At 32.5% G+C, this 13,397-nt stretch overlaps 1 protein-coding gene across 3 annotated transcripts in view; it reads right to left on the bottom strand.

Moving 5' to 3' along the window:
- Positions 1–1,356: 1,356 nt before the first annotated feature.
- GTF3C3 (general transcription factor IIIC subunit 3) overlaps positions 1,357–13,397 on the bottom strand; it is a 36,601-nt gene continuing 24,560 nt past the window's right edge. Inside the window, exons 12-20 of one of the 3 annotated variants that reach the window (XM_012544904.3) lie at positions 13,005–13,207; positions 11,630–11,731; positions 10,291–10,426; positions 9,541–9,778; positions 8,549–8,739; positions 6,771–6,895; positions 4,977–5,129; positions 2,443–2,582; positions 1,357–1,707 (exon numbers count right to left, since the gene is read on the bottom strand). In XM_012544904.3, coding sequence (XP_012400358.1) covers positions 2,460–2,582; positions 4,977–5,129; positions 6,771–6,895; positions 8,549–8,739; positions 9,541–9,778; positions 10,291–10,426; positions 11,630–11,731; positions 13,005–13,207 — 1,271 coding nt within the window. In that variant the 3' untranslated portion in view covers positions 1,357–1,707; positions 2,443–2,459. Of the gene's footprint in view, positions 2,583–4,976; positions 5,130–6,770; positions 6,896–8,548; positions 8,740–9,540; positions 9,779–10,290; positions 10,427–11,629; positions 11,732–13,004; positions 13,208–13,397 lie in introns of those variants that run through there. The other 2 variants (XM_012544903.3, XM_031960279.1) reach the window with 2 other exon arrangements.

Genomic DNA, 13,397 nt, shown 5'->3' with positions numbered 1-13,397 from the left:
AAAGCAAGACACTCTGTCCTTGAGCTCATAATGACAGGTGGAATTGTATTGGTAAATGTTAAACCAGCTCTCCTAAGGAAAAAGTACTGTGACATACTTTTAAATTTTATCTAACTTACTAACATTTTCTCCATCACTTTCTTCAATCTAGACAATCAATCAAAAAACAATGAAACCCTAATTTGTGGCAATCGTCAATTTCTAATTAATTGTAAAACGCACACACTAAAGATTTTACAATTAGCTGTGAAGAGTTGGTTCAAGTGTGTTCTAAGATACTTCTGCTGCCAGCACCAAGGGTAATAGGAGAACCAGACAGAATATATTGGCCTTAGAATATTACAGTAAGGACAAGGACTAGGACCAGGTCTCAAGAATCAGAATATAGACTGTCTCCCAACATACATTGCTGCTTCATAAATTAGTATCTGAAGGAGTCACAACAGAAAAGAATTTTATTACAATAACTACGGTTTTTATTTGGCCTTAGAACTAAAATATGTACAATGGGGAGGATTCTAATTTTATAATGTTATTAATAGGGACAAGTTTCAGTTGACAGAAATTGAGGTTTCAGCCAACTGTTAGTATGGAAAGTGAACACATACTATCCAAGAGTGAAAGAAAAATTTAACTTCACTACAGAAAATCCAATTCCATCCCTCCCCAAGTACATCTTTTACAATTAGTTTCATGGAAGAACAGCACCTTTGATAGAAAAAGCAGTGACTATGGAATCAGGGGACATGAGTTCAAATACTGTCTCTAACATTAATACCTAATCAAGAATGTTATGAAAGTCACTTAATTTCTCAGGACCTTGATTTAACAGTAAAGTGAGTGGATTGGACTATGTCTATTGTCCCTTCCAACTCTAAGTCTATGACTCTAAGAACTTGTTATTTACTACTGATCAAATGAAATAATATGCATTAAATGCTTTGCAACCCTTGATATACTAAGTGTTTATTATAATTATTAGAGTTATTAAAAAACAAAGAACAATTTACATTCTAGAAGGAAAAGATAGATTAGTGTGACATTTGTGACAGATCACAGCAACTTCAGGTTCAAATAAGATAAAAGGATAAATCAGGGAAAATATGTGCTTTTTAAGGCAGAACAGATTATTACATAATAACAGCCTTAGATCAATGCTGTGACTATTAAATATTTCTTTGCAGGTTTTCAACACTTAGTGAAGATGCAGCAGTACATACAAGACATAGAAATTCTTACTATATTTCGCTTTCCTAACTGAATAGATTTTTAAAAATCTTAAAAATGAGCTAAGATTTTTTTTTTTTACAAAAAATAGTTTTTATTAAATTTCAATTAACACATTTCCCCCCAAAATATGACACATTTACTCAGTAAACAAAAGTCCTGCTTCTGAACCAGAAAAGATAAGTGCATCTCAGTAAAGCATTGGTAAGATATCCCAGGAAGTAATATTTAAGATCACAAGTTATGTGATTTTTTCGTTTTTTATTTCATATTATGTATGAAACACTCTGATGTCTCTAACTTTATCCAGTTTCTCAGCTTCCTCAATCATCAAAGTGACTTTGAAATAGCACCTTGTTGTTTCTCTTCAAAGCCATAACAAGCAAAGAAGCTGTGATTTTTTTCCCTTTCCCTGGTATATATTTTGGACTGGTCCAGTCTTTGCCAGAGTGGTATATGTCTTGCAGAAACAGTCACAACCTTGATAAGAGAGAGCTAACAAGACATCAATGGGCAGCAAAAATGTGAAAAACTGAGAAAACAAAACCTGTTGGATTAATTTTGCACTAAGGGACTAAAGCAGCTGGTTGTTTTTGTTTTATGGACATAGTCTTTCCTTAGCCAGAGAATACTGATTTATTGAACATGTGTGAAAATCTGGCTTCTCCAAGAGTCAAAGCAAAAAAGTCAAAACAGAAAGTACCAAGAAATGATTGCCTGGACAACAATGACAATATATAATGCAGTTTAACAAATGTGTTTAAAAATACATTTGTGGTTTATCAAAGTCCTTCATTCTGAAAATATGTTTAGAATCATTAAGTCTTTGAATAGCACCTCAAAAATTAACAAGGAACAAGGAAAAAATAGCAGTCTTGAATATAAAGTACTGGTTCAATATCTAATACTACCCAGTTATACATTCAGAATAGGTTGAGAAATGCATTCTTATGGAGTACTAAAGGATGGCTGAAAAAAAAAAAGTTTAAAAATCCAGGATGTGTACAAGAATCCACAGGGAAACATAGGAAGTTACACTACCAAACATTTATAAACATATACACATCTGAACTTGTTTATACTGAAAAGAATGCCTCTTAATGTTAAATAATGCCAAAAGAATAATTTCCTTAAAGTCCTTAAGGGTGATCATATTAAGGGTGATCCTGGGTCATAAAGCAAATGATGATTCACAGTAGTTGCATAAAAACTTACTTTTTTGCCAAGATAACTTATATGGTTCCATATGTATACAACAGCTTTCGAGCCATTCCCATATTGCCACTACTTTGATAAATCAGTGACAAGTTATAGGCAATATCTCTTCGCAAATCTAACTGGTCACTTTCAATACCCTAGGACAAAAAAAGAGAACAAACATGGAAAATTCATATTTTGTATTGTCAAATATATCTGGAATAACAACATAGTATAAAATGCAGTTTTAGAAAGTAATTTTTTAAAAAATTAGCTAGTAAAATTCAGACCAATAAATAAAATAAAACTATATAGAAATTTGAAAGTTTCTATCAGTTAAGCAAAAAGAAATCATTTGCTCTGAATTTTAAATATTTATACCATCAAGTAGAATTTTTAATAGTATCCAAGTCATCAGAAGCCTTTAGAATCTCAGACACCACACGCTTATGTTTGCAAATTTTGAGTATGGCTGTACTCCACTTGTGGAGGTCCATGAATATGGTTTTCAACATGCTCTATTTTAGTGAAATGCCTACTCCAAATCAAAGATGACTGCTTCTGATCCCATATAAAAATGGGGTCTTAATTTCCTAGGTATATAAAGTCAATGTTCTCCACTTTATAATTTTATCAAATGTTTATAAGACATTCCATAGTCCTCATATTAGAAACTGAAATAGGCAAGGTAACCCTTTACCAGATTTTACCTGACTTTACCAGACTATTTTTATTTTCTCTCTAGGAAGTGTTATACACTTGCAACTGGCAGTCTATTTCTTAGGACAAGCACCAAGTTTTTCAAATATTTCTACACCAGGGAAAACTCCCTGGATTAGCCTTCCCAACAGCTCTTCTCTCAAAAAAATGATTGTACTTTGGTAAAGTTATACATATAAAAATACTTTTTATCTAATAAAGAGGAATCTTGCTATTTTGTTGACTCTTTCCAAGGAGCATGTGGTAAAGCTGGAAAGAGCACTGAATTGGATCAGAAGTGGCTTCCAAATCACAGCTTTGCCCCTTTCAAAAGTGTGAAGGATAACTGGAAAGATAAGACATTTCACTTCTCACTGATTTAATGTAAAAATTAAGTAATCAAAATTCTCTGATCTCATTAGGTACTATCTGTTATAAGTTTTGATTCTTTTATCTACCATTCACAATGAGTGGCAAAGGGTTTCTTGGTTCCCCAGCTTATCTAAAAAATAAGTTTCTATCTACTAAATGTAAAAGCTTTGTAGCAAAGAATCAAAGAGGTAGGATGTATCTAACTGGAAGACCTTATCTCTCTCTTTTTTTTTTTTTAAATTTAATAGCCTTTTATTTACAGGATATATACATGGGTAACTTTACAGCATTAACAATTGCCAAACCTCTTGTTCCAATTTTTCACCTCTTACCACCCCCCCCCCTCCCCTAGATGGCAGGATGACCAGTAGATGTTAAATATATTAAAATATAACTTAGATACACAATAAGTATACATGACCAAAACATTATTTTGCTGTACAAAAAGAATCAGACTCTGAATTATTGTACAATTAGCTTGTGAAGGAAATCAAAAATGCATGTGTGCATAAATATAGGGATTGGGAATTTAATTTAATGGTTTTTAGTCATCTCCCAGATTTCTTTTTTCTGGGCATAGCTAGTTCAGTTCATTACTGCTCCATTAGAAATGATTTGGTTGATCTCGTTGCTGAGGATGGCCTGATCCATCAGAACTGGTCATCATCTAGTATTGTTGTTGAAGTATATAATGATCTCCTGGTCCTGCTCATTTCACTCAGCATCCGTTCGTGTAAGTCTCTCCAGGCCTTTCTGAAATCATCCTGTTGGTCATTTCTTACAGAACAGTAATATTCCATAATTTTCATATACCACAATTTATTCAGCCATTCTCCAACTGATGGACATCCATTCAGTTTCCAGTTTCTAGCCTGGAAGACCTTATCTCAATTTAGTTAAGTAGTTAAAAATCCTACATATTCTCTCAAGATATTTTAGAAAATAATATGTGAAAACTATCTCGACAATTTAATTCAACAGGACAGAATTATTGTTTATGTTTTGAATTCCCCCTTAATATACAGACACTAAGCTGAAGTGGAAAATACTTATAAAATTTTCTGTGGACTCAAAAAGGTCAATGTTTTATCTTCAAAGTAAGAGCTGGTTTGCAAATATAAGAAATAAAATTCTAAATTTTTTAGACTCCTCATATTTACAAAAAAAGAAAAGCTGTTTTCTCTTCAAAATGAATAATGACTCCATATGCAATTAAGCTGGAGGTCTACCAGCTAACTCTTATGGCTACTATCTTACCATAGTCATTGGTTCAAAATGCATACATTCCTGTACATCCCAAAATACTAGGTTTCTAAGACCTAGACATTTAAAATTTATTTCTCAATAAACCTATCTAACCTAGAGTATCATAAGCTATAATTTATTATACTCAGTATGCCATGAAACTTGGCTGACTAAATCCTTCTTTAAAAAAAAAAAAAAAGCTGAAGATTCAGTTTTGAAATGATAGCATATTGTACCTCTAGTTCAAGTGGAGGGAGCTCAAGGGCCTTTTGGTAATAATGGATTGCAATATGCATCAGCCCCAGTTGGTGAAGGCCACGTCCCAGATTATAAAATGATTCCTGACAGGGTCCACGGAGACTTAGGTACCGATTAAGAAAGGAAAATCCCTGCAAAAGGTAAGTAATATTTAATATTTCAAAAATAAAGAAACAAGAAAATCCAGTCAAGTGCCCTCAAAAATGATTCTAATTGATAAAATTAAGCTACTTACAATGAAATCATGAAATAAGAGAGGAATCAAGCCTCCAACTCTTATGGATTAGCTTGTTCAATGTGAGATTGCAGCAATTTTAACTGATAACATGCCTAGTAACTAGGAAAGAATATATACTGACAAACCAGAAAAGTTTACCCTTAAAAGGAAACTCTTGCTCTAGCACATGCAATTTTCTGGTGGTTATAGAGGTCCCTTTGGTAAATTAAAGTCTAAGATTTCTTCTCTCTTCAGACTTCCTATGGAGGGTCTCTTAAGAGTGATTTTACTAAAAATCAAATTCTTTGGGATAATTCTCAATAACAAATGCAATAAAACCATTTCCTTCTTTGCCAAATGCCTCCCACATTTACTCTTTATATAATGCTAAAAATATTAAAGGACTAACTATTCAGCAGAAAGGGATAACTTAAAAAACCAAAAAAAAAAAAAAAAAACTTTTATTAGTACAAAACAATAACAATTGGAAAATCCAAACGAGGAAGTATGAATAATTATACTTCCAAATGTAATGTTAGGTGATTGTTAAAGATTTCCCTCAAATTTCAATATTAATGAATACTCCAAGATTTATATAAGTTCCCATTAAAGAGGTATTATGTCTGATGGAATGGAGGTTAGCTACACTTTTTATGTATATAATAAAGGAATTCATGTGTATATAGTAATATAAATTATGTATTCTTCAGAAACATGGAATCTATTACACTAATCAGTAGTACAAAATTAGGCTATTGTTGTGAGAGAAATGTCTTAACAACAGCTTGTAACATGTTTTTGTTTACAAAGTGCTTTTTTTCAATACAATCTTGTGAGATAGAATGGTACAAGTATTTATTTCCAGTTTACATAGGAACACGAGGCCTAGAAAAGTTACATCATTTGCTCAAGTCTACATAGTAAATGTCAGTTAGAAATAAAACTCAGATTTCTGACATCAAATTATCTTTCCAATATACCACACTTTTTCTCTTTTTAGAATTTAAATTAAAACTGAGATAATTGAGATTATATGAAAACAAAAGCCAGAAAAAATAAATATATTCAGAGATGAATTCACTTAATAGAAGTGATCAGATTTCTTTTTTGACATTACTAATGAAACATTTTTTTTACAATGTAAAAAATTCAAATCTAATTTTCCAAGTATGAAAATAGTATAAAAATCCTTCCATTTGAATTACAACTTCCAAAACATTTGGGAACAAATTAAATAGTCTGTTTTTTAATGCTCACCCTGAATTTAAAATCTTAAGGATAATTGTTTCAGTCTTTCACTGAAATAAAAAGAAAAAAAAAAAAGATAGATAAATATGGATAGTAAGATAGTAGAATTGATAAGTATAATCTTACTCTTATCCAATAATCTAAAAAAGCTCAGAAGTGGTTACAATCTTAGAGTAAATAATAATTAAATATTTCTTTAGCCTCTTGTTTTTTTACCTAAAATACTTAATGTAGAACACTAAACTTATAGATCAAAGACACCAAAAGGTCTAAAAAACCAAATTATGAAGAAATCAAAAGGAATTACCTGCACAATAAGTGCGTGTCTTCTTAATACATACTTCTGAGATGCCATGTGAATAAATGTTAATCCTATACAGAGGCTATAGAGAGGTTCATGTGGATGGGTGCGAAAAGCCTGAACATACTGACCTGTAAAAAGGAAAAGAAAATTATGATTTGAATAACATTTTCACAAATTCATTTCAATAAACATATTAAGAGCCTTTGCTGGATGCTAGAGAAACAGGGACAACAAATTAAAATGTCCTACCTTCCAGGATTCAACTGGGAGACCCAATATGTGTACAGAGAGATTCAAAGTGATTTTAAAAAATGTACAGTATTAATACTGGGGAGTAGAGGGAGGGGAAGGAACTACCAGTGATGTTAACCTGAATTAGAATATCAAAGAAGAAAAGAGAGGATGGAGAACAGACTATCAAGATAGGATATAAAAATTTGGCAGCTTGATCTAGAGTAAGGGAAAAGTAAGAATCAAGAATGACTCTGATGTTAGGATCTTAGATAACTAAATAGACATCCTCAAAAGAGGGAGTAAAATCTGGGAACAGATAATGTGTTCTATTTAGGTTATGGTATGTTTGATCCGTCAATGGGATGTCCAAGTGGAGATGTCAAGAAGGCAGTTGGCAACAGAAAACTGGAATTTATGATGGAGAAGGCTAGCTCTATAATATAGTCACCTATATAGAAATAAGAGTTAAGCTCTTGAAAGATGATGAGCTTACTGAGAGAAATGTTGTAGAGAAACCTTATGATCATGTTTACTTAAGTATACTTAAATTAAAGTTTAAATTCCTTGTTTGTGGCAGCCCTTTTTGTAGTGGCTAAAAACTGGAAACTGAATGGATGTCCATCAGTTGGAGAATGGCTGAATAAATTGTGGTATGAATATTATGGAATATTACTGTTCTGTAAGAAATGACCAACAGGATGATTTCAGAAAGGCCTGGAGAGACTTACACGAACTGATGCTGAGTGAAATGAGCAGGACCAGGAGATCATTATATACTTCAACAACAATACTAGATGATGACCAGTTCTGATGGATCAGGCCATCCTCAGCAACGAGATCAACCAAATCATTTCCAATGGAGCAGTAATGAACTGAACAGCTATGCCCAGAAAAAGAACTCTGGGAGATGACTAAAACTATTACAATGAATTCCCAATCCCTATATTTATGCACACCTGCATTTTTGATTTCCTTCACAAGCTAATTGTACAATATTTCAGAGTCTGATTCTTTTTGTACAGCAAAATAATGTTTTGGTCATGTATACTTATTGTGTATCTAATTTATATTTTAATATATTTAACATCTACTGGTCATCCTGCCATCTGGGGAAGGGGGGGGGGGGGGGTAAGAGGTGAAAAATTGGAACAAGAGGTTTGGCAATTGTTAATGCTGTAAAGTTACCCATGCATATATCCTGTAAATAAAAGGCTATTAAAAAAAAAAAAGTTTAAATTCTTCACATCAAAAAATTCTTAAAAAATAAATTTAAATTCAACAAATACTTATTTATCCCTACCCATGTGTAGGATATATACTAAGCTCTGGGCAAGATACAAAAAAAAAAAAAAAAAAAATACTCTATCCATGCACTAATGAGAAGTTAAATCTGCTGACACTTTTGAAACTTGAAATGAAAAATTTGAGAACTAAACTATGCAGCTATAAAAAAAAAAAATTCTGTTATATATTATAAAACTTGGATAAAATAAATTTGATGTACAATAAAATGGAGAAAAGCCAGTAACATGTGATGATGTACTTACCAAGTGCATGTTTGAAACTACCAGATACAAATGCATTATGTCCATTTAAGACACACAGAGCATGATTATCTGGGTTTTTGAGCATTAATCGAAGACAAAAACGATGGTGTCGTACATCTTGTGAATGCATAGTAACTTGATTAAAGATGTTCCACAGCTGAGGTTTATTCACATTTTCCATGAGCATAATCCTAAAATTGAAACAAAATGAGGAAGGTAAGGAACAACATTCAAAGAAACACAATTATCCCTCTGCTATCCTCTCAAGGAATCAGTCAATAATGTATTCACAATAGTGAACTATAAACACCACTATCAAGAAGAATAGGGTGCTGCAAGCTTTTGGACAAAATTTATTCAGTGAAAGCTCTTTCCTGGGGAATGATATAGGAATTAATTTTTCTACAATTTTGGGACCATCTTTTAAATATACATATGAACTTCAAAGAAAAGAAGCAAAAAGAAATTGCTTTAGTTTAATTATATGTTGTACTTCACCAATTCACACATGAAGTTAAAAAAACCAAAAACCCAGCTAACATTTATATAGTGCAGGCACTATGCTAAGGGCTTTTTACAATTATCTCATTTGATTCTCACAATTATTCCGGGAGGTAACTTAAAATGATAATGATGATGATGATGATGAGGTTGAAAACAGCTAACGTTTATAGTCTTTACTATGTGCTAGGCATTGATTTAAGCACTTTTTACAATCATTATCTCATTTGAGCCTCACAATAACTTTAGAAGTGGTGCTATTCTTATTCCTATTCTACAACTAAGGAAACTGAGCTAAAGAAAGTTAAGTGACTTGCCTAGATTCATACAACTATTATGTATCAGAAGCTGAAATCTGAACAAAGATTTTTTATCAGGAGAAAAAAAGGAGATTTAACAACTAAGAGAGACAAACTCAAAAGCTAATAAATATAATAGGCTTTCTAAGACAAAAAACCTAGGAGACTGTAATCATAGCAGTAGGGTCTCACCTGATATAGTTGTATGCTTTTCTAAAGTTTTTGTCAAGAATTGCAGCTGAAAGACCAAAGTATTCAAGCTCTTTGCGTTTCTGCCTATCATCATAAAATGAATAATATTCCAGCGAAGAATCCACCAGGAGTTCAGCCTCTTGGAATCGGGAGAGATCACACAAGGAATAGATGGCCTTCAACAGTAGGTTCCACCAGTCATCTTTTGTCAGGACACTTGTAAGTACAGCAAATATGGCTAAAATGACAGTAATTTAAATAAGTTAAGGATACAGTTTCCAAGAAATAAAAAGGATTAAACAGAAAAAACTGTACTTCAAGGAAAGCCTAAATGTAGTATCAAAGCCTCAAGTCAATAAATAACCATTTTATTAAGTGTCTACTACATGTCAAAGACTGTGCTAGGCTCTGGCAATATAAAGGCAAAAATTACGTAACTAGTCTTTGCCCTCAAGCACCTGACATCCCCATCAAGGGATATATATGTGTGTATGAGGAAAATATAAGCAAGTAAATGTACTTTTATATGAGGGGGAGACTTTCCTATAATAATCTATATAAAAGATGACTCCAATTGATTTTCTGGTATGTCTCTCTCTCTCTCTCTCTCACACACACACACCAAAAAAAGGAAGAAACTATTTTATTATAATAATTGTGCAAACACATGCCAGATTCCAAACCTGTCAAATTTTTTTATTTTAGTAAAGTTACATGAACACAATTTTTTAGACAAATGTAATTAATTACCTTTTGCATCACAGTTTGCTGTCTCTTGGTCATTGTTATCTGATATTTTGTCTCTAGATACTTTAATCAGGTATAAATGTCTTTCCCCCGACTTGGAACTGGATATCAAACACACCTGTGCTCTATTCATTGCTACCTAAAATTAAAAGCAACAATTTGAGGTTTTTCATGACATTAAAGCTTAATCTATTATCCATGTGTAATTAAAAATAAGTCAATGTCAAAACTGCAACTTCGAGATTTTACCATTCAGAAACTAAATAAAGACTTCTACTTTTATGAATAATCCCAACACAATCTAGATAGTGATCTGAGGTAAGGGTAGAAAAGAACATTAAATTATTTTATGTGGTTCTGGCTCCATAGGCAGGAGGGAAGGTAGATTAGTAAAGTTTTGTGGGGTCAATAATTTGTGGCATTAAAATTATATTTGTAAGACTAATTGGCTATATTATCATTCTGACTTTTCTAAATATTAGCAAAAATTTAATTGTAACAAAACTGCTATCGTATAGCTTTATTTACTATGATTTAACTTATCCAAAAAAAAAATTCCAAAGTCCATATTTGTTGGAATTTTTGAATTATGTACTTTTGAGTACTAAAGTTCATTTTTTCCCATTCATTTTTTTTCCAGTCACATTTGCTTATAACCAGCTTTGTGTGTGAGCCAAGACTGCAAAATAAGCAAAACCCATATTTCATATTAAATTCAGGACCTCTTGTGACTCTAAGATACAAATTAAACAAAATAGTCATTAACCAGAAAAGTGACTTTCTAGTCCTTTCAAGCCTTTCTAGTCCAACCACTGGTTGATCCAGCTTGAAAGCAATCCTAACAAATGCTTATTCCATCTGTCTGCTTGAACATGAAGGTCAAGGTAGTACAGAGGACAGAATGTTGGATTTAGAATCCAAAGACCAGGGGGCTTGAATTCTGGATCTTAGCACCCACGTGACCTCACTGTGCCTCAGTTTCCTCATCTACAAAATGAAGGGGTTAGTCTATACAATCTAAAAAGTCCCTTCAATTCCAAATCCTGATTCCTTTCATCAATTAACTACCTTACAAGGCAGCTCATTCACTGTCACAGCTCTACCCTCCAGCTCAACTCATCCTCTTCCTATACTTGCCATCTCTATGACTTCTTAAATGTAATTTTTCCTCTTTGGTCACCATTCCCCTACATGCATTGTCTTTCTTTTAACAACCCTCTCTGCACTTGTATCCCCTCCCCAGCCTGGCAAAGTTAATACTTAATTATTTTTTATTCATTCATTCTATTGAGTCAAAAATCTACTATTCTGTATTTTCAATTCATTGGTTTTAATTACTTACTTTTAAAAGCATTGCTAACATGGTCAGCAAGGTATCCACATACCCATACATTTTGCCTTGTGAGTACAGTAGTGTGGAACGATGGAGTAGTAACTTCAGTTCCTAATTAAGTAAATATGAAAATGACAAATGGTAAGATAACCATTCATTTGCATATAAAGGAAATCAGTTTTAAAACTTTAAAATGTTTATTTCACAAATTGTAGCCATTAAGATTTGATTCAAGTCCTACATTCTACAAGAGATCTCTCCTGATCTCCCTACTACTATTTATGGCTTCCCTCCGAGATGACCTTCCATAGTCCTGTATATAAATGGGTGTTTCTGTGGTGTTACACTATGAGAATAACTAATAAATTACAACAAATGTTCTGGGGACTATTTTCATTGAGATATAATTAGAGCCAGATAAATAAGTAAAATCCAAGTTTTCATTTCAATTTTTAAGAACACACTAAATTTAATGCATTCTAATCAAACTTTTGAATTCAAATTTTATTGCCTTATTAATATATGGATATAAACTATATTCTCACATGTCTTTTCAATACCTCATTATGGCATGGAGATAAACCTGGGTTGTCAAAAGATAACGCTGTTGGAATGTAAAACCTGTTCAACACTCATTGATTAGAGCCTAAGCAATCAACTTTTGTATCTATCACACAAGAATCGACTCTACAGGTTTGTTACCAACACTGGGTTTTCAAGTTAATGATAATACAAGTAAGTGACCTACTTAATGAAACATTCATAAAATTTGGAAAGTCAGAGAATTTCATGGCTATAAGAAAAGACCCCAAGGAGAAGTTCATACTATATTTTTGAAAATTACTCTATAATTTAATATTTACTTTGTCTTTTCTACTTTTTTCATGTTTCTACTTTGTGCTACAATTTTCCTTAGTAATAATGCAACATACATTTTACCACTGAGGTTAATAATTCAAGCATTGTCATTCTTTTAAAAATTATCTCTATTTCTTCTCATGCTAATTCAGAAGAAAATGTTGTTCCTATCAGTTGGAAAAATTTCTAAGACGGGTGACAAGAAAAAAGTGAAGTACAGAAAGGCTTGTGACTAAGTAAGCTACCAGGCAATAATTTCTTTTTTGCCACAAATGATACATTAGTTTATTAGAGTATGGCTAAACTAGTGGATAAAGTATTGATACCAATAGAATCATAGATTCATTTATAGATTCACCTTAAAAGGAATTATATATATTTCACTTATATTTTATCTTAACTACAAATCACATTATTATTTGGCTTAAACTGTATGGAGAGTCAGAGACTGGGAGAAGTAGAAAGGGATGAACACTAAATATTATATAAAAATAAAATAATCCATAAGGTATAATGCTCATCTGACCTGCTGCGCAGCATTTGCATCTTGTGCCAGAGTATCTGGATCATACATTGGTTCCAGGGCCTCCAGAGCTTTTTCAGGACGACCCAGCTGCTGTTGAAGAGTGGAAAGGGAAATTCTTGCATCCAAATGTAGTGGAGCCAGGTCAACCACTTTGCCATAGCTTTCTGCAGCACGTTCCATGTAACCTAAGGCCTTCAGACATTCTAAAGAAACATACAAAACAAAGTTAAAACAGAAAGACGATAATTTTACATACTCAAACATAAAAATTTGGCAGTTTCAATACTATTACTAGAATAGATTCCCCAACCTACTCTCAACCCCAAAAGTTATGTTCATCAAAAAGTAGGTTTAAAAAAAAAAAAAAGAATTAGAATTAAGTACAAAGATTGG

Source organism: Sarcophilus harrisii, chromosome 3 (genome assembly GCF_902635505.1).
Source record: "Sarcophilus harrisii chromosome 3, mSarHar1.11, whole genome shotgun sequence".
In the NCBI taxonomy this organism is placed as follows: domain Eukaryota; kingdom Metazoa; phylum Chordata; class Mammalia; order Dasyuromorphia; family Dasyuridae; genus Sarcophilus; species Sarcophilus harrisii.
The sequence above is the reverse complement of the archived record's forward strand: the minus strand, read 5'-3'. Positions and strand labels throughout refer to the sequence as shown.